The following is a 20,943-nucleotide window of genomic DNA, read 5'->3' as shown; positions in this document are numbered from 1 at the left end:
GAGCCATGTTCTGGAAGCTACCCTTGGTGGAAGCTGCTGAGGTCGCTCAGATTGGAGTGGGGGCAGCAGTCAGCCCAGGCCTGACCATCCACCCCAAGCCCTGGACAGCCTCTGCCCCCATTCCATCTCCCACCCATTCCCTCCTGCTCTCTTTCCTCACCTCACTCCCGCCTCTCTGGCCCCTCTGGGAGCCCACCGCGCACCAAGCATGCCCCTGCCAGAGGGTCTTTGCTCTTACTTGGTGTTTCCACCACCCAGAATGCTCTCAAATGGCTCCCTCCCTCCCTCTCCTCAGGTCTTTACTTAAAGCTCTCCTTTCTAAGGAGCCCCATCCCTCAGGAACCTATTTAAAATGTCACCTTCCCCCAACCACTGCACTCCTATCCCTTTTTCCCTGCTCTATTTCTTGCATAACACATTATATAATTTTACTTTTTGATTTTTGACTTGCTTACTGCTGTATCCCCAGCTGGCACATAGTAGGTGTGCAATAAATCTTGTTCAGTGACAGCACGGGCCAAGCCTTGGCCTACTGTCGTCACCGGCCCTCTGTCCCATCCTGCACTCCCATCCTGGCAGCAGGGTCTGCAGCTTTAAGGACTCCCACTCCCAGGTCCTGGCAGGGGAGGGGGGAGCCCCAATTCCCCCGCAGCCCCAGGCTCCCCAACTGCCACTCCATGCAGCCTGGGCACCAATCCTGTCCATCGATATCGGCCTCCAGCAGCCACACTTGGACGCCCACCCCAATCGATAACCAGCGGCTGCCATCGATCAGCCCCCAGGGTATCAGGAGCCAGGGGAGAGGCAAGGCAAGGGACAGACAGGGTGTGGAGACACAGCCCCAGAAAGGGAGCAGCAACAGAGAGCCCCGGTGCCAAGCAGACAGGACAGAGATCATCAGAGAACAGGCAGCACTGAGAGAGGGGCACCGGACCCCAAGCTAGGAAGGGCAAGGAAGCAGACACAGAGGGAGGCCCCTGAGAAGGAAGGAAGAGGACGGCAAGGAAGAGTTCTTGAAGGCCTACCACGTGCCACGAGCATCTTTTCTCAAAACCCAGCACAGCCATGGGAGAAAAGTTATTGGTGCCATTTTATAGGAAGGAAACCAACTCAGAGGTTAAGAAACTTGACCAGGGCCTGAGTCGTTATTTGGGAGCAGGGCCAGGATTTAAACCTAAATCTGGGTGTCTCTGGGAGTTCAGGCTCTTCTGCTGCACCCCAGAATAGCTCTGAGCTGTCTATTCCGGCCTCCCAGCAGGGCGGACCACCCACAGCTGAACGGGGGGCTGGTCGAGGTGGCCCCCACGCCCCTCTGCTGGGATGCCCCAGAGATTGTCAGCATGGTTCAGGAGCGGTGGAGTGGAGAGAGGGGCTGGGGGGTATCGCATGGGGGTGGGGGGCGGGTGGCTGTGGGGGGATGTGGCTTGGCCTCCTCAGCGGCAGGCCTCCTCGCTGATGCTTGAGCTGGAGGCCCTCTCCTGCCAAGCCCTGTTCCCCATCCACCACCCACCACCCCCTACAGCCCTTCGGATTGCCACAGCATGAGCTTAGGCAAATTACTTAACCTCTCTGGGCCCCAGTTTCCTATCCATAAATCAAAGGGAGTAACAGTGCCTACCCCAAAGCATCTGGAGGATTAAATGAGACGAGGCACGTAGAACTGTTAGCACATGGTAAGTACGTAATAAACGTTAGTACCATCACCATCACCATCATCACCCTCTCCAAGCACATGGCTTCAGGGTCCCGTACCTGCTGTGGTGAGACTGTTGGAAGTATGTGTGTTGGTCTCGGGGCTCTGATTCAAACAAGATCCTCACTATGCCTGACCCACAGCTAGTCCCCCCTTTTATGGGAAGGGCATCTGTGCAAGACCCGGATACAGATGGGTCTCAGCAGGGCCCAGGGCCGAGGGGTTCTCCAGAGCATCCCCTTGCTCTCGATTAGCTCCTTTGTTTCAGAGAATCAAGAGCAGCTGTGGCTAGGGAATCATTTGCGTCTTGGCTTCTCTGAAAGTGGAAGGGGAGGGCCAGCTGGAATTGAGCTGAGATTTGCCCCCCGCTGACAATAGGGGGGGGGGGAAGGCAGTTCGTCTCCAACCTCAGGACCCATTCCCGCATTTATTTGTGATTTTTAAACCCTCAGCATGTGCCTGGCCCTGGGTGGGGACCAGGGAAAAAAAGTGAGGAAAGCTTACTCCTGCTCTGCTCGCGTAAAGGACAGGGCGGGGGTTCCTAGAGGTGGGACGGGCTTTCGTGTCTGCAGAGGACTGTGGGGGCCGAGGGGCTACTTGCAAGAAGGGACCAAGCCCACGGCCTTGCTGCCTCCCTCATGGGCGGACTTGTGCCTCGGTTTCTCCATCCTAGAAAAAACTGCTCAGCCCACTGACTTTTTTGAGACTATGGATCGATCACAAAAGGTGACACTTTTCATGGAGTATCTCTTCGGACACCCACAAAGCTCAGCAAAAAAAGCCCCAAGTCTGAGAGGAAGGGGAGGTGCAGAGGTAGCAAGAGAAAGCAGCTCGGCCAAGTTCAGCCCCCTGCAGGGCTAGGACTGGGGCAGGGAGGGGGCAGGCCGAGCCCTCCTTCCCCGCCCACAGCTGGTGAAGGATGTCCTCTGAAACGGAATATTGTGACGGGGGAGGGGGCACGAAGGACAGGCATTTCCATAAGAATCCTTCTCGGAGTGTCTGGAGGGGCACCTGGTTTAGAAGCAGCCTTCCCAGAGCCCAAGATCTAAATCTCCTGGTCCTAATTCATCGACCAGCTCCACTCCTTTTCCCAGTCTGGGGAAGAAACTGGGACAATTAACTGGGGCAGAGCTTACGCCCTTTCCTGCTTCTCTAAATGTGGCAGGTCCCCCACCCCCACCTGCAGCCGGCTAAACAAGGTTCTGCGATTTTTTTTTAAGATTTTCTTCATTTATTTGAGGGAAGTTCTGCGATTTAAAGCAGATAATTCAGAGAGCAGTTGTGTCTGCAAAATTACAACGGCCGCCATTATTGAGCGTTTACAGTTTTCTGGGCCCTGTGCTACCCCAAAGGGATGGTATCCCTGTTGGACAGAAGCAATTTCCTGTCCTAGAGAATAAGTCATCCAGCTAGGAAAAGGTGCACTAGGATTAGAACCCAGGACCGTGCTGCTCACCTAGAGGAACAGATTTGAAAGGAAGAAAAGTGTCCAGACTGGGATGCATGGGGCTGGGGAACCAGAACTTACCGAGGAGAGGTTGATGCGGGAGGAAAAAGAAGGTACTGTGTCCCCTGACCAGGCCTCCAGGACCCTGGGGGGAGAGGAGGGGACAGTGACAGCCTCCTGGCCAGTGGCCACCACCTCTCTGCCACATAAAACCCTCTCTATGTGCATCTGAGTCCAGACCTCGGAGCAGGCCACACTGAGCTCTGGCTGAGTAGGGGGCAGTTAGAACTTTCTGGAACACCTCCCCCAGTAAGATGAGCTGAAGACCACCAGGGAGGTGTTAATGAAACAGGGAAGCTGTGAACAGACCCAGGAGTGATTCCAATCTGACACCTCCACCCTAGCCCCCACCAGTAATGAGCTGGGACCTGCCCTTCTCCCCAGAGAGGAGGGTGCGGGGAGAAGAGGAACTCCTTGGGCATCTTTGTAGCCTCAGATGCCTCCTTTCTTCCTCATCATCACCATCACCATCATCACTACCATCATTTTCATTACAATAAAAAGCTCACATTATTAAGAACCCGTGTCCCATGCACTGGGCTAAGTCCATTCCCTAAGTCCAATAATGAATCATCACAACGAGCTATGTGGTAGGTACTATCCTTGTTTCCATTTTACAGGTGAAGAAACTAAGGCTCAGCTGGGTTATGTGACTGGCCTGAGGCCGAGCCAACATTTGGACCCAGGACTGTGTGACTCAGAAGTCTGTATTAATGCATTTGTACTTTGCCTCTGGGCATGGGTCCACCAAGGTCCTCAGTAGGAAGGTGGCTGGAGTGGGAATGTTCTAGAGACAGGCAGAGGAGCCCAACCCTTGGGACACGGGGGGTGGGGGGCTCCCACCTCCATGCAGGGAGGCCTGAACCAGTGGCCCCAGAGCTGGAGCTGGCGTGGTGAAGAAAGGCAGCGAGCCCACCCTGTATCCAGAGATTCTGGAACCAGGGAGAAAGAGGGAAGAACCCTACCACGGAGCGTCATACTGTCCCCGCGTGCCCTCTGGGTCTTCTTTCCATATGTGTGCAATCAGAGTTGGGCCAGGGAGCTCCAAGGAGGGACCTCCAGCTCTGCCCAGTGCTTGGGGAAGGGGATGGACAGGGACATTGGCCTAAAGATAGCGTGTGTGTTTGTGTGTGTGTGTGTGGGGGGCTGTTAGGAAGACCCCTGCCTCCTGGTCCTGGAGGGAGGGGCTGAGCAGCTCCGTGAGTGGAGTCCCATGTTTGTAAACATTATTAATCAGGGATTAGCAGATGGGCATGCTAATTGCACCTGTGGAAGCCAGAGACCTCAAGGTTGATTACATTTACAAACTGTGGGGATCCCTGGCGCCTGGCCCTGCAAGAGTGATGGGGGAGGGTCTCATTTAGGACCTCAGCCTGGGGGTGGGAGCTGGCAATTTAGTCTTCTGCCAAAAAAAAAAAAAAAAAAATTCCAGCCCTGGAGGGGGCTGGGGGTGCTGGCCACCATTCAGCTGTTCCTAGCCCCTTCCCCTCTTGGCTAGGGAGCCCTGACAAAGGAGGATCTTGCCAATGTCATTTCAACCGCCTCCCCTCTCCAACTCCCTCCAGCTGCTCTCAGGGGTAAATCGTGTGCCGCAGCTGAAATAGGCCCTGGAGTCTCTGGGGAAACTGAGGCCAGGCTGGTAGGACAGCAGAGCCCGGGCCCTCAGTTGCTGCAAGAACTGCTCCTCCAGGACCAGGCCGAGGGCTTTACATTCATGAGCTCATTGAATCCGCACCCCGGTCCTCTGACGCGGGGGCCGCTAGAGAAGTTAAGGGATATGTCCATGTTCACGCGACTCACGAGTCAGAGCAGAAAGTCAACACAAGCGCTACCTAACAGCCAGGGTCATGTTCTTAACCGCCCCTGCTCCCCTCCGGCTTCATCCTGACCCTGGCCTGCAGAGGATGGACCCGCACCAGGCCCCCCCACTTCATACCCACAGCCACAGCACCGTGGCAGGCACCAGGGGCCACCCCAAGGACATTCCGACCTCATCCTTCGCCTTAGGTGCTTTCTCTTAATGCCTGGTTTGCATGACATAACTATATACGGACCAGTGCACGGCAGGTAATTCTGGCCTTAATACCCTTTGGTTCAAGTGAACCTGCCTTCCCAGAGGCCAGCCAGCCTGCTGCCCAGGGGACGGAGCAGGGAGGAGCCCCCTGTGCATGGCTGGTAGCCCCTCGCTTTAGAGAATGGCCCTCTAGACGGCTCAGACTCCTGGGACCCAGGAAACTGCTGAACGGACCGGTGGCCAAAGCAGGTTAGATTAGGTTCCAGACACTACACAGCAGTCCATGGGCAGGAGAACAGGCTCTGAACCCCAAGTAGCTCCAACCCCAACGTCTAGGTTCTATGCTGGGTTTTGGTCCTAGAGAGCAGAGCTCGATTCTGTAACGGCCACCTGGAGGGAACACCGGGGCATCTCCATTCATTTTCATCAAGTCTATTAGTCTGGATTCTCCAGATATAGAACCAAGAGGTGGTGTGTGTCCATAGCCATACCTCTAGTCACATGTTATATGCTTGCTTATTTATTATGAAGACTTGGCTCCTGTGATTCTAAGACCAGCAAGTCCCAGTTCTGCAGGGTGAGTCAGCAAGCTGGAGCCCCAGCGATGATGTAGTTCCCGTCAGAAGGCCAGTGGGCTCGAGACCAGAAAGAGCCCATGTTTCAGTTCCAAAAGGCAGTAAGAATTCTTAGTCAGGGGAGGGTCAGCCTTCCCTTCCGCCCCGCCCCCGGTGCCCCATTCAGGCCTTCAACTGATTGAGTGAGGCCCACCCACACTGGAAAAAGGGTGCTCTGCCTTACTCAGGCTACCAATTTAAGTTTATTAGTAATCTATTTATTTATTAAGAATCTCTACACCCAATGTGGGGCTCAAACTTACAACCCTGAGACCAAGCGTCACATGTTCTCCAAACTGAGCCAGTCAGGCGCCCCTCAACTTTACTGTTCATCTCATCCAGAAACACCTTCACGGAAACAGAGTAAGGTTTGACCAAACACCTGGGTATCCCATGGCCCAGGCAACTCCATACATAAACTGAGCGGTTACATGCAGGTCTGCATTATCACGCGCTAGTCCTGGGGTACGCAGTGCTTAGGCTTACAGAATGCTTTCTACTGATACTCTCTCATTTTATTTTTACAAATCCTTGTGGGGCGGGGGGTTGCTGGCGCAGGTACTGAAGGCACTATTTTACAGATGCGGAGTCTGGGAAGCCAGCCAGGCCAGAAGCCATGGAGCCAGGGCTGGACCCAGCACCTTCTTAAGAACCGTAGGGACAGATGAAAGGTCAACTGGCCCAAACTTTCAGACATGCGCTCAAAAGCACGGGTGTGAACGATTTAGAAGCAGTTTCTTGGACATGAGAAGGTGGTTCGAAGATGGGTGATTCTCGAACCCAGCGGCACACCGGTGTCAAGAAACGGAGCTCTAAGAAACATGGGACCGGTCTCCTTCCCCAGAGATTCTCCTTGAAACCAGCCCGATGCCTCTGGGCATCCGGACTATTGAAGCTGTCCCCACCACCACCACGCGCATCCTCAGCCCCGTCTAAGGTGGAGCCAAGGTTCAAAACCACGTCAGGCTCTTGGCCGAGAACAAAGCTGGGAGGGGGGGCCGTGTAACATGCCCAAGGCTGACACGTGCCACAAGTCAGAATCGGTGTGGGAGTCGAGGACAGACAGCTCAAGGGGACCAAGTGGTAGAGCGATCTGTGGAGTTTTACAAAAGGGTTCCTTCCTCTTTCTTGAGACGAAAAACTTTGACTTTAGAACAATCTTAGGCCTTTTTAACGTCTTTCTAAATTGACATCGCCATCAAAATTCCAAGCTAATTCATTCCAAACAGAAAAGGGTGCTACAATTTACTGAGCACTGTGTGGGAGGCGCTGAGCTCACTTGCTCTCTCTGTCCTCCCAAATTTGGGAAGGGAGGGTGATTCCCCTTCACTGACAAGGCGACTGAGGCTCAGGTGGGAAAGGAACTTGCCCAAGGTCACACAGCAATCAGGACTTGAACTTAGGTTGCTTTCTCCAGATTCAGGCTCCAGAGCGGTGTCTCAACTAGGGACAAGTGTGTCCTCCGGGGGACATGTGGCAATGTCTGGATACATGTTCGGTTGTTACAACACGGGCAGGGCCTGCTACTGGCATCTGGGGGGGGGCGGGGGGAGAAGCCGGGGGCGCTGCCGAACACCCTACAATGCACAGGACAAGCCGTCCCGGCGAATGTCAAGACTGCCAAGGTCCAGAACTCCCGCTCCAGTGGTTCTCAGCCTGGGCGACACAGCAGACCCATTTGGGGGATTTAACAATCCCAATACCCAGGCTGCCCCCTCCCCCCAACCATTTACATCAGGTTCTCTGGGGGTAGGTCCCCAGTGTCAGGTGTTTTTGAAGGCTTGCCAGATGGTTCCAATGTGCAGCCAAGACTGCTCTAAACCACTTATACTGGGCGCTTCTGCTCCATTTGTGGGACCCCGTGGGAGGAGGATCAAACCCATCCGGGTTGTGCAATCTACAGCAACCCTGTGGTACTTCACAGAACCAAAGGCCAGGACTCTGGTTCATCCGATCCTTGCTCAGAGGTGCACCGATGAGTCGCTGGTGAGGGGTTCTGGAGGGCCAGTGAGGTGAGAGGTGTTTGCTAATCTTTCCCTTGCCTCTCCGGAGGCCACCGCCAAGCATCTCCCTAGCAGGCTGCAAAAGCTGCCAGAAGAGACTGTGGATCAAAGAGCGAGGCTGCCACCTCGTGGAGGAACAGGGCAGAACGGCCCAGGTGATTTTATTTGATCCTCACAAAGAGCCCTGGGAGGCAGGTGCCTACGGAGGAAGCCATGTGCTCAAGGCCCCCAGTGGGGCAGGGTTTGAGCCTGGATTTGTACCTGTCTCACCCACAAGAGGAATCCGGGCCTCCTTTTATATTCTCACACTGGTTCAAGAGGCACAGGACACCTGGACTGGGCTGCCTGATTCCCTTCTGATGTCAACTTCCAGGCAGGGCCCAGGAGAGACCCAGCACACCCTGGAGATGAAGCAGCCGCCACCTCCAACCCCAAGTCCAAAATCAGAAGAGGAAACAAATTTCCTCTGGTCTCTACTGCAGAGCTCCCTGCCCCCCAAGACAGTGGTTCATCTACAGGGGGCTTGTACACCCTCGGGCAAGAGACTCCGCACATTCGAGCGTGTGGGAATGTGTGCCCTCCAGCACACACAACTCAGTCCAAGTCAGCTCCCATTCTGCCTCTCTTGTTCTGACCCCGAGGACAGTCCTGGGTGCCGCGCCACTCCGGGCCCTTCTGATGTGGCTGAGGGTTCTCGGGGGTCTTGGAGAAGGTGCTCTCTCGTCCCCTCCACAGGGAAACCCTTCCTCTGACTGCAGATGGAGTGAAGAAGAATTCCTGCACCGACAGACAAAAGGACAAAGGGAAGGGAGAGGACAGAGAAGAGGAAGGACCACACACCAGCGCTCCTCATTTCATCCTTAAAAGGACGCACTTTCCCCATTTGGCACATAAAGTGACTGAGACAGAGAAAGACAGAGAAACTTGTTTGGGGTGAAAGAGCTGCACCCGTGTGATCAGAGGGCAGGAAGTCGGGCAACAGTAGACTCACCTGCAGCCACGGAGACATTCAAGGACTCAAGTCCAGGAGGCAGCTGCCGGCCAGGCAGGATGGTCAGCAGAAGTTGGCAGGAGGCCTGCACTGCCAGGGACAGACCAGAGCCCTCATTACCTGCAGGACACGGAGGCACAGGGTTAAGGATGTCCTAGCTGGACGCGCAGGCACTTGGGACATGCACATCTGAACACAGAAAAGCGGGGGAGTGTACCTACCCAGCACTAGGAGAGTAGGCCGGTCCCAGAGGAACTCCAAGCAGCTTGTGATGGGGATCTCAGAGGACGGGGAAATCTCAGGCCCTGGGCAGCCCACCGTGCCAGCCACGAGCCAGCCCTCCCGGGCTTTGGCCTGACAAGAAGAAATCAAGTTCTAGCACACCAAACCTTCATCAGAGCCCCAGGCAAGGGGCCAGACTTGCCCATACAGTCATTCCTTCGCTGATCCACTCAATTCAGTCAACAGTTATTAAGCCCCTAGAATGGGCAGGCTCTGTTCTAGGCTCTGGGGACAGGGCAGGGAACAAAACAGGCCAAAATCCCAGCCACCCAGCAGAAAGGTGATTGGGGAGGGCCTCACTGAGGTGACACCGGAGGGCAGAACTGAAGGGGATGAAGAGTACTGTGTTGACATCTGGGGGAGGATTAATCTAGGCAGAGATGAGTAAATGCAAAGGCTGAGAGGCTGGTGCTTATGGGACACATGTGAGGAGCGATGGACGGACAAGGTGGTGGCCCGCAGGGAGGGAGCCGTGGGGACAGGAGAGGGAACAAAGGCCACTGGAAGGACTCTGGCTTTGCTCTGGGAGAGCTATAAAGGCTGTGAAAGGTTTTGAGCAGAGAAGTAAGATGGTCTGGCATGTTTCCACAGAATCACTCTGCCGGCTATGCTGAGAGCCAACAGCAGAAGGAGACTGGTGAGGACATTTCCACAATAAGCAGGCAAGAGAGGACAGTGGCCTGTTCCACAGTGGGAGAGCTGCAGAGATGGTGAGGATTGGTGGGAATACAAAAATAACTTCAAGGTAAAACCAAAAAGAAACTGAGGACAGCTGGGCCACGGGGTGTGACAGCAGGAAGAAGAATCAAGGCCACCACGGCTTCGGGACGCAGTCACCATCGACTGAGCTGGCAAGTCTACAGAAGGAAGTGCTCAGCTCTGGAAATGTGAAGTCTGAAATGCCCCTCAGACCACAACAGCAGCTGCTGAATCTGGGGCTCACGAGTAAGATCCAGGCTAGGATATACATTTGGGAGGCATCCAAGTACAGATGGTTTAAAGCCTTGAGACTGGATGAGACTAAGAAATGAACACATTAACAGGACAGAGATCCAAGGACTGGGCCTCACTGCCCTGAGGGGGCAGCTGCGCAAGGGAGCAGCCAAATGCAAGGCAAGACTGCCCCCTTGCGTCCAGCAAGAGAAGCACAGCTGAAGACCAAAACCTGGACCAGAAGAGGAGTTTCTTTGGTTTACCCCTTCCTGAATATTAAAATTTGCTGTTGTTGTTGTTGGTGGTGGTGGTGGTAGTTTGTTTGGGTTTTTGGTTTTTTGTGGGGGTGGAGGGAGGAGAAAGGCATAGATTAGTCTGTCCTTGTTCAAAGTGCCTTTCGAGCTCGCCTCTACTCAGCGAATGCATGACTCCTGCCATCCCACTTCTCATAGCTGAACAAAAAACATTTACTGACAAACTACTGAGAAGGCAGTGAGGCTCTGAGGTACGCTAGCTTCCGGGGCCAAGAGTTATGCCTGGGGAAGGAGTGAGGTAAGGGGAATGAAGCTAAGAAGTCTCTAACTTCAGATTCTGCTCTACTTATGGTTTCAAAAATTCCAGGATCCTTCCCTTCCCAAAGGGATTTAGAAGGACGTAAGAAAGGATGCTGGCATCCTTTCCTTCCTCCATCAGCTGCTGGATGAGTACCCTTGGAGAGACTGAGCTTGGCTCATTTCTTCTCCTTTACCCACCGCCCCTCTCCCCGCCATTACCTGTAGAAAACCGGCCAGGTCATCAGTGGAGAACACGTCCATCACCTCCATAGCTCCCGCGCTGGCCTTGCTGACTACTGGGGTGAGGGGGCAGCTGCAAATTTCCCCACGCCTCGCATTAAGCTGGGTAATCGCAAACCCGGTGCCCTGCCCTCCCCCTGGCCCCCGAGGGTTAAGAGTGAGAATTCTGCCGATGGGGAGGCCTGGCTGAGGGGATCAAGGATCAAAGTGCTTAGAAACTCGGCTGTGCCCCAAACTAGGGCACGTGGGGACTAAGGGACGTCCGTGCCTGTTTCTCCCGCTGGTGATGACTTTATCCACTCCGAGGAAGTGAGCAGAACGCAGCACGGCCCCAAAATTCCGGGGATCCTGGATCCTCTCGAGGACGAGCCACAGCTGCTGGGGGTCGTCGCCTGGCTTCGCCTCCCCGACCTCGGTCCAAGGCCGAGGCTTCAGCGGGCTCACCTCCATGCAGACACCCTGGTGGACCTGAGAGCGGCACAGGGCGTCCAGCTTCTGCCTTCTGGGCCGCAGAACTGGGATGTCCCGCGCCTCTGCCGCCCGGAGCAGCTCGGCCCGCTCCCCCTGCAACCCGGACCTGCCGGCCTGGAGCAGGAGCCTGGCCACGCGGCGACGGGCTGCCCGCAGGGCCAGGAGACAAGGGGACAGGCCAAACAGAAGCTCCAGTCTCCCCGCAGAGCGCGGGGTCGGCGCCAGGTCATCCAGTAGCAGGCGGCTCAGCTCCTCCCCGCCTGGCCGCTCCCCACGCCGCGCCGCTCCGGAGAAATGACGCGCGGGGAGGCGACCTGAGCAACGCCAGGTCGCACCCCCGACGGCCGAGAGCAGGGCCATGGTCAATGCCCCTGCAAGCGTAATCAGGAGCGCTCACTCCCGCCAGGGCCCGCTCCCCGGTCCCCAACACGGGAGAAGGGGACGAACGGCCTGCCCACTACCGCAGACTACCCACAGCCTCGTAGCCGAACCCTGCGGCCCCGCCCCGCCTCCCACGTGGGCTACCCCGCTTCCGGGTTCAGGATGGCGACCCCGGGCCCGCCGACGCACTGCGCATGCCCGGCCGCCAGGCCGAGCCCACAGCGCCTCCAGCAGGGCTGGCTGAGCGGCAGCCTTCTCTGTACCCGCCCCCCGCCGAGCCTCCCCTACCGGCGACTTCATTCTGCGCCCTTCCAGGTCCCAAGACACTCCAGGAGGCTGGAGGTCTCACCCAGGCACCAGCAAAGACCATTTTAAGGGCATGTGTTCAACCAGGTCAGTCGTGGTGACCCCCTCCCCGCATCCAGGCCACCACCCGGCGCTGGTGATTTTCCGTAGAAACTTCTGCATCCAGCCCCTCCTCTGCACCTCCACTGCCTTGTCAAACCCTCAGCATCAGTCAGCAGGACCCCAGCAGTAACTTCCTATCCCGTGGCGGCTGATTCTCTAAGTGACAGCTCTGTGCCTGTCCCGCACCTGCCGACAAGCCCACTGATGCCCTCCGCCCACAGGTAATGCGCAGTCTCCTTGCTCAGCACTCAGACCTCGGGTGATCCAGGTAGGAGCTTTCTTTTCAGCCCCATCTCACCTCCGCGCGACGTTCCGTGCTGTTCCCACAATACCGCCTGCTCAGTCAGCCTCCCACCCTCCTCTCCACTGTTGTCCCCTCTCCTGGCTGGCAAACTCCTACCCATCTTCAAGACCCAACCCAAACCTACGTCTGCTACCTAAAGCAATCCACACTCCAGGAGTGATGCCCCGAATCCACCCACCTTCCCACTCACCTGGAAGAAATTCTGAGGCACAACCACCCCTGATCACGGAAAAGGACAAAGAACTGAAAGACACTCCGGAAGCCAAGGTAGGTTGTTGCAATTTTTCTTTTTTAATTATCACAGTGAAATCCACTTGGGAGGCAGGCCCTAGTATTCAGCTGCCATAGTCAGTGTGGAGTGATGACCCCAGCGGGAGCTGAGAAGCCAAGATTGGGCTGGAGAACTGGGATGAGGGAAGTGAAGGGGCGACGGGGGCAGTAGGGCCGGGAGAGGAAGAAGCCTGGAGCCTTGGATAACCATTCAGACAGAAGGTGAGGGCTTCTCTCTGCCACCTCCTCCCTGAGGGACAGGGGGAAGCCCCCTTTTTGGCCACAGTCCCTTCCCCAGGTCAAAAGGAAGAGACCGAAGAGAGCAAACAGAGGCCAAGGAGCCTAAGGGGACCAAGAATGAGTTAACAGGTAAAAAAATCAGGGACACCACCTCCTCTCCCCAGCCCACTGTCTGTATTTGTGATAGAAATGATTTGTGAGATATAAAAACTTCAAACAGATTTTCTAGCCCCTGGTGGGGTGGGGAAAGGAAGCAGAATCCAGGAGTCCAGAAATCAACACTTAAAATCCAGAGGCAGGAGCCAAGCCATGAGGGGCGGGGAGGGAAGGCAGAGCTTCCCACAGGAAACTAGATCACCTGCTCCGTGGGCCTCATCTGGACGTCTCCAATCTGCTGGAAGGCACAAGGCTTGAGGCAGCCAGGATGTTCTCCCCTCCCCCTAAGGCCTCCCTGCTGTCCTCCTCTGAGGATGGCTGGGCTCTTCCAGGGGGTGGGCAGTCAAGGCCAGACTCACCTGGACGTGTGGAGGGGTGCTGAGGACATAGATGACAGCCTCGGCCACATCCTCGGGCTTGAGACACTGGAGAGCAGCAGAGGAAAGGGGTGAGGGAGGGCAGAATGGACCTCCCACCTCTGACCTCCTCTCCGACATCTTCGTCCCCACCCCTGCCCTCCAGAAGGGGCGACAGGCTGGCTAGAAGGGTGCGGTCTAAAGGCCAGGGTTCCCTCTGCCTTTACGGAGGGAGTGGCTCAGCCGTCCCAGAGGGAGGCCCCACCTTTATGCGTTCATAGGTGGCAGCTGCCTTCTCAGGGTCCTTGTCGTGGAGTTTGAAGGCGAATTGTGTCTCCACCACTTCTGGAGAGATGCACTGGACCAACAGAGAGGGCCTGCTCAGGCGCTGAGCCGAGCCCCACCTCCACCCCAATCACAGGCCAGGCCTTGGGGAGGGAGGGATGGAGACTGTGGAGGCCCCTGCTTCCAAGTGATAGCTGCCCGATGTCCGGCAGCCACCTCGTCCTCCCAAAGCTGCGATGATCACAGTGACACCTGCCACCTGCAGAGCCCTTATCATGTGAGGGTTTTAGGACAGTGTCCCTTAAAATGTCATAGCCAGGTTAGGGGGTCACTGTCTCCATTTTACGAGTGAGAAGGCTGAGGCTTGGAGGTGCTGAGTGAGCTGCCCAGGGTCCTGCGGCCTTGGAGGAAAGAGCCCAGAGTCTGGCTTTCTAGCCATGCTTTCCCACCCCCTTGCTTTCCCTCAGTCTCACCCACTGCGTGCCCATCCAGTCAGCCCCCTCCCCCCTCAGTCAAGGACTGGGCAGGGTCATACAAGCGGCGGCAGAGCCCAGGAGCCTGTGCCCCTCACGCTCCCAGCAGCACACCCTGAGCAGTGTTTGCACGGGGTGGGGAGGACCTGTGCCCACACTGTCCCCACCAGGCCCAGGCCGCACCCTCACCGTGGCTCGGATGTGGGTCTGGGCCTCCCGAAGCTCTTGCCTCAGTCCCTCTGTCAGCGCGGTGACGGCATACTTGGTAGCACTATAGAAATGGATCACGGAGTGGGGTGACACTTGATGACCAGACATGCTGGGTGGACGGAGGGAAGGGGAAAGAAGAGAGTGAAGTGGCTGAGAGAGCAGCCATGCCCGCTGCTGCACCAGTCAGACCCGCCACCTGGGTGCCACACAGAAGCCTGCCCAAGGGGACCTCTGGAGGACACCCTGGGGGCCCACTAAGGTAGCTTCTGGGATTCAAGCAGCTCCTGCAGTCCCTGTGCTCCCTGGAAGTCCAGTTAGGGGCTGGCACTTGATATACCTTATTCTTTCCCTCACCATCATTGAGCCATTTGGCTATTAACCAGGTATTAAATCCCTACTTTACCACCAGTGAAACTGACCTCCGCAGAGGTCAAATGAGCTGCAACAGATCACTCCGCTTGGTCACCCGGCTTGGTGGGTGAGTGGTGATCTAGCTTTAGCCCTCGGCCACCGCCTCACCTGTTGATGTTAATGATATGCCCATCATCCACCTCGCGTTCCTTCATGGACTGGTAGGCCTCCCGGGTGCAGATGCTGAGGGCCAGCACGTTCACCTGCAGGCCGGGGGGCAAGGGGGTGGCTCCAGCTTGGCACCATCCGAGCAGGTAACAGAGCCGCAGAGCACCCCCCGCCCAGGGAGGGTGGCATTCCAAAACAGTGTCCAGGTCCTGTCAGAGACCACCCGTGGCTCCAGGGTACCTTGCCTCCCCCTAAAGCCACCAGCCCCAGCTGACAGCCGTGGTAGCTCCTCTCCCCGGGTGAACCCCCTCACACTTTCTGTAAACAGGAATGGACAACCCCCAACCCCATCCATGACCCCAGAACCCTCCCTGTCTTGGCTGTCTCCTCTGCAAACAACAGAACATGGGCCTTAGAGAACATCTTCTTTTCTTCCCCAAACACCTCTTCTCTTCCCTTCCCTTCCCTTCCCTTCCCTTCCCTTCCCTTCCCTTCCCTCCCCTCCCCTCCCCTCCCCTCCCCTCTCCTCTCCTCTCTTCTCTTTTCTCTTCTCTTCGTCAGCATCCTTGGCCCTGCTCTCTCCAAAAAACCTAAAACCCTTCCTAAGATGGCTTTAAAAATGTCTCTCCTCAAGCACACAGACCCTAGCCTCTCCCCGCCCTACCGAGTACTCTCGGCTGCCTTCCTGTCCTCTCCCCTGCCGACTACAAGCAGAGACCTACCTACCTTCCTTCCTTCCTTCCTTCCTTCCTTCCTTCCTTCCTTCCTTCCTTCCTCCCTCCCTCCCTCCCTCCCTCCCTTCCTTCCTTCCCCTTCCGTTCCATCTACAAGACTCGGCGCAGAGACTCTTCAGGGGTGCGGTAACTGGTCACAGGATGGCAGGGGACCTCCCAAGCACATGAGGGCTTTCTGTCTTCCTTGGCCTGTGCCAGAGGTGACCCCAAATCCCCACCCTTCATAGAACAAAGGCCTGAAGAAGTATCTCAGCTCTAAAGCTCCTGCTGAGCCCCACCCCTCCCCCATGAGGACAAGCAGAGATAAAGCTTTCAGCAGGTCCTCACGTCTCTCCTCCCGAGAAGACACAAGACCAGCCAGGACATTAGATGTTTCTCTTTATCAGGTGTCAGAGCCAGGCATTGGGACAGAACACTTGGCGTGAACCCGGCTCAGCATTCATGGCAGAAGGACACGAGAGGCTTTCAGCCCTATTTCTGGTCCTCTTAGTAACGTGTTTCTGAGGCAGACAACTCAACTCTGAGGACAGATGGAGCAGGAGAAACAAGTCCCCTGGGACCAGGGGGAGTGATTCTCCTACGTCTGGTGGAGTGGGGGTAGAGGTCTCAGAAGATGATCCTAATAGGATATATAATGTTGAACCTGAAAGGGTCTTAAGGATCCAATATAAATCCCTCATTTTACAGATGTGGAAGTTGAAGTCCAGGTTTAGAGACCCACTAATTGCAGGTGAGGACCACAACTCAGATTTCCCAGAGGGCTCTCTGAGGACAGGGGTAGTGCCTCATTTTCACGGCTCATTGTCTCAACGTTCATTGTTCGTTTCCAGGCCCAAGCACCTCTTGAGTGCTCAATCAATCATGGGAAAAGAAGCATCCCCATGTAGACACTGCTTCCAACTTCTCAGGATACTTTTATACCCTAATATTGCCCCATAATATAGTCTACGGGTTGAAAACCCATGTCCTGAAGGCTGTGTTTGGTCCATACAAAATTTTAAAACACTTTTAATTCACTCCCAACATGTACTGGAAGGTTTCATTCCCTCAAATATATCTACTATCTACTGAGTGTCTATGATGGGCTGAGACTATATAACAGAGAATAAACCAGACAAAAAGCCTTGCCCTAGGGCACCTGGGTGGCTCAGTCCGTTAGGCCTCTGCCTTCGGCTCAGGTCATGATCTCGGGGTCCTGGGATCGAGCCCCGCACGGGGCTCCCTCCCTGCTCAGCGGGGAGTCTGCTTCTCCCTCTCCCCCTGCCCCTCCCCCCCCACTTGTGCTCTCACTTGCTCTGTCTCTTTCAAATGAATAAATAAAAAATCTTCATTAAAAAAAAATCCTTTCCCTTATGGAGCTGAGGTTTTGGTACATGGGAGGGGTAGGATGTCATCTAAAAACCCAGGCTCTCTACTCCTCTCAAAGAAACCATCAGATCTGCCACGCTGGACCCACACTGCACCACCACAGCGAAGCTGGACGTCAGCAGCCACCCTTGCACTTGGCCGTGTGCTCCCCCATTTACTGCAGACTCCACCTGACTCACCTCCCTCATTTAGGTATTTACCTGGCCCCAGGGGACACTGTAGTTTCGGCCCTAGATAGTGATGGTATAGGTGTGTTCACCCCAATTAAATGCGACAAGACTGCAGCTCATAGAGGGTAACGTCCTGCCTGAAGCCGCACAGTGAGCGGCAGGGCTGGGTGAGAACCTCATCTCCTGCCTCTTGCTTCCTTTGCGGCCTGTAAGACCATGTTCCCAAGCACTCAGCATGGTACTGACACGTGGGGGCATTCAATGAACAGTTCTCTTCCCTACCAGTCTTTCTTTCAGTAGAAGGAAATCAGCCTGGACTTTACAAACTGCCCCTTTAAGGGGCTCGAAGGAAAGAAGAACAAAAGACATGGCCATTCATCCATTCATTATGCCTTTGGAAAGGAAAGAAGCAAGGGGAGAGTCAAGGTTCTCTAGGTAGGAACCCAAAGATCACTCTTGCGAGATGTGCCCCCCGAGCAGCCCTCTGGTTCACAAAGCCCTGGCTCCTCACTCTCCCCCCAGCCCCTCCCTCCAGGCCTGCAGCCCTTACATTGAACATGTCCTTCCAGCCGCTGGTACTGCCTGAGAGCAGGGTGTCAGGCCGGGCCAAGCCAGCATTGTTGATGCAGATGTCCACACCGCTATGCTGAGAGCGGACAGCCGAGAACATGGAGAGGATGTCCTCCTCGCTGGACAGGTCACATCTGTGGGGGATCAAAGTCCCGGGGTAGCCTGCACTCTTACATTCGGCAGCCAGCTCCTATGAAACCCAACAGGGGGCTAACTGGGGTGAGCTGCTCACTCCCACACCTTCCCGCCCAAGACAGCCTTCCTCCGCTGTCACCACTCAGAGAACTCGCTCCTTTGGCAGCCACCTTCCAGCCACATAGATGTTGGGCCTACTGGTCCTCTTGGGTCAAAGTCCAGGGGATCACGAGCACCCCCTGAGGGGGACCCAGGGGAGCTGAGATCATCAGTGCAGGAATCTCCTGATAAACTCGAGTCTTCGATTCAGAGAAGGGAGAGGGGAGCCAGGGGTCCTAGGAATAGCATGACCTCTCTTTCTTCTGCCTCTCCTCCAACAGGAGCCCCTTCTCTGCTCACAGGTAAGCTGCACCTCTCACCCCACCCATGCTTCTTCCACCAGTGCCAAGAGTCGCTGAGCTGGTCACTCCGGGATTCTCTCCTCTCCTGCTGCCTCCTCCAGTCCCTCCCAGAGGGCCTAGGTCTGAACTGTCATCCTCCCTCCACAGAGTGCAGCCAGTTGGCTTCAAGCTGGGCCCAACTGCCAGGCTCCCGTCAGCCTAGCTCTAGGGAAGCTGAGGAAGTCAGGCCAGATTCTTTCCCTCTGTCCCACAGTGTACCGTCCCCCACCCCCAAATTTCTGGGGATGTGATGAGGCAAGTCGGGTGGCAGGTGACCTTGGGCAGCCCCAGGGTATCAACAGGGACGTCAGCACACTGAGGAGCCCTTAGACAAACATCGGAGGAAGCAGAGCCCCTGGGAGGCAGCTGTAAGGGACGCGGACATTCAGAAGCAGGAAGAAACCAAGCTATGTGGCCTTGAAGGCCAGTGACTGGGCACCTGAGCCTTGTGAAGGTGACCGGACATGTGTGGGAGGGAGAGAGTTGGGGGGTAGGAGGTGCCGTAGAGGAAGGCGAGCTTGGCCAACCACCCTGGCCTCGAACCCCTTCCTCCCCAAATCAAGATGGGAATTAAAGGGCTGGATCAGGTGACCTAGAGATTCTTTTCTGCTTTAACTTTCCAAGAGTTCAAAAGGTTTGGTCCTCTGGGACTTAGAAGGCCCCCTGACCCCCCTTCCACCTGCTCACAACCACCTCAGGAGATAGGGCTTCTCTCTGTCAGAGGCCAGAATTCACACTCTTAGTATCAACCAATAAAAGCAAACTAAGGAAGCCTGGGATTCTCCCTTCCCCTGGCATGCAACTTCTCCCTTCCACCTCCAGACTCAAATCCCCGCAGGAAAGCCACATTGGAGGGCCTGGGGACATATCCCTCCCTGTCACTGCCTTCTCATTGTCCCACCTGTCCAGATCTATCCTCAGAAATGACCGGAAACCATGTCTGTCCCCTCACAGCACAGGCATTTCCCCCTCATTAAAGGAGTCATCCTGGGGCTGGGTGAGCAGGCTGAGGATCCCCTTGGAGCTCAAGGACCCCCTTTTCTGGCTAGTTTGGGGTGGGGGAGTAGAAGAGAAGGCAGCAGTGGCTTTAGAATTAAGGAATCCAGCGGTCTAAGTCCTGGTCTGATCGTCTAGGCTCTAAGGCTGGGGCTGGGCCCTGAGCTCCCCAGATTAGGAGAAAGGGAGGGGTAGACTAGGGCAGTGGTGTAGCTGGGTGACCTTGGGACTATCTAGGCAGTTATAAAGTGTACCTTTGGTCAGCAGCAGGGGAGGGGACAGCCCTCCTTCCGGTACACCTTCTCCCTCTGTCCCCACCCAAGGCCTCCTTACGCAGGGACTTTGAGCAATGGTGAAGATAATGCCCTGCAGCTAAGCACTGGCCCAAACCCCGAGTGATTCCTGCCAGGAGCAAATCCAAAGATGACCTATGATGGAAACTTCTAGTCTTCTTCCTTCCTGTTACAACATGGCCAACTTCATTTCATTTTTCTCTGAGCTCTTGTTGCTCACATCTTGGGGCTCCCAACCCCAGGTTAAGAGAAAAACCAGGAGTTCCACACTGCTTCGTCCCCTCAGGGCTCACATATTCCGCACCCTATTTCACCTCCTCAGTCCCACCTAGGACAGTGAAATTGGAGAAAGGTCTATCTGTGCACATACCACTGGGTAGGGGTGAGGAAGGAGAGGGAGAGTCTCTTCCGAGAAGCTCCATTCCCACCCCAACCCCACCCTGCCCTGGGTAAAAAAAATCATCATGACCAAAACCTCTAGCCGCTGTTCATCTGGCTGCCCAGCCACTTTGCTCGGCTTTGTGGGCGAGGACTAGAGGAAACAATACAGTAGCCAATTCACCCCTGAGGCCAGAAAGCTTTCTTTCTCTCCCTGGCTGCCTAGCAGGCCCTGATCTCTGGCTTCCCCTTTCCTCAACCTACCTGGGCAGGCAGATAGGCAGGGAGAAAGATGCCAAGGAGTCAGAGATCTGGTACAGTGGAGTAGAGGCTGTCAGGTAGGTAGGGGGGCTCCTTAAGAGACGGGACTTTATAAAAGGGAAGTAGGAGGCCTTAGGTATCCATCCCTCCCCCTCTGATCCCGTTGCAAATGGCCTTGGGGTGGCAGGCAGGTAAGGGCAGGGGAGGGCAGCGTCGCAGCCTGGCTCCGGTCACTCCGCCTCTCCCACCCAGACCCTACCCCGGCCGAAACGACGCCTCCCAGAACGACCCTCTCCCCGGCGGGGACTTACCTCGATGTTGCCCACGGTGCGGGCACAACCCACTACCTTCAGTCCCTGCTGGACCAGCGCCCGGGCCACAGCCGCGCCGATGCCCCCCGAAGCTCCCGTCACCAAGGCCAGCCGGTCCCGCCACCGCTCCATGCCAGCCCTGGCGGTGGTCCCGAGCCGCCCGCACACCTCGCTCCGCGAGCCGGACATTTGGATCGCGGAGCTCCGCCCCGGGTCGCAGGGGCTCGGCAGCTCTTCGCTTACCGCCGCGGCCGCTGTAGCCGCGGATCTGGCCCTCTCCGAGCCGCGCCTGAACCCGCCTCCATTCTGCCGGGCCCCAGGCTGGGACTCCACCCTCCGCTCCCCCGCGACCCGCCGCCACATCCAGCCGCTGGACCGTCGCG

General features: G+C 56.1%; 2 protein-coding genes and 1 long non-coding RNA gene across 8 annotated transcripts in view; 1 reads left to right on the top strand and 2 right to left on the bottom strand.

The window, feature by feature from the left end:
* The window catches only part of MRM1 (mitochondrial rRNA methyltransferase 1), a 58,446-nt gene extending 46,617 nt beyond the window's left edge, over positions 1-11,829 (bottom strand). For 2 of the 5 annotated variants that reach the window (XM_057317967.1, XM_044390758.3), the window contains exons 1-4: positions 11,100-11,804; positions 10,811-10,904; positions 9,044-9,176; positions 8,823-8,942 (exon numbers count right to left, since the gene is read on the bottom strand). In XM_057317967.1, coding sequence (XP_057173950.1) covers positions 8,823-8,942; positions 9,044-9,176; positions 10,811-10,904; positions 11,100-11,662 — 910 coding nt within the window. In that variant the 5' untranslated portion in view covers positions 11,663-11,804. Of the gene's footprint in view, positions 1-3,221; positions 3,286-6,012; positions 8,609-8,822; positions 8,943-9,043; positions 9,177-10,810; positions 10,905-11,099 lie in introns of those variants that run through there. The other 3 variants (XM_044390757.3, XM_026517526.4, XM_044390756.3) reach the window with 3 other exon arrangements.
* Positions 11,830-11,895: 66 nt separating this feature from the next.
* LOC113268923 (uncharacterized) lies at positions 11,896-16,944 on the top strand. Of its 2 annotated transcripts, none has more exons than XR_003321308.4 (4): positions 11,896-12,076; positions 12,313-12,359; positions 12,550-12,662; positions 16,025-16,944. It is a non-coding gene; the product is annotated as an uncharacterized LOC113268923 (long non-coding RNA). The 2 variants fall into 2 exon arrangements; XR_003321306.4 differs by having other exon boundaries at positions 12,535-12,662.
* DHRS11 (dehydrogenase/reductase 11) lies at positions 12,664-20,943 on the bottom strand. The gene is made up of 7 exons (XM_026517528.4): positions 20,561-20,943; positions 17,727-17,936; positions 14,905-14,999; positions 14,365-14,494; positions 13,683-13,775; positions 13,421-13,486; positions 12,664-13,296 (listed from the first exon to the last, which is right to left on the bottom strand). The coding sequence occupies exons 1-7, from the start codon at positions 20,921-20,923 to the stop codon at positions 13,255-13,257; spliced, it is 999 nt and encodes a 332-aa protein (XP_026373313.3). The 5' UTR covers positions 20,924-20,943; the 3' UTR covers positions 12,664-13,254.

The sequence above is a fragment of the Ursus arctos genome, unplaced genomic scaffold (assembly GCF_023065955.2).
Source record: "Ursus arctos isolate Adak ecotype North America unplaced genomic scaffold, UrsArc2.0 scaffold_24, whole genome shotgun sequence".
Classification (NCBI taxonomy): domain Eukaryota; kingdom Metazoa; phylum Chordata; class Mammalia; order Carnivora; family Ursidae; genus Ursus; species Ursus arctos.
This window is presented reverse-complemented; position numbering and strand designations above follow the sequence as displayed.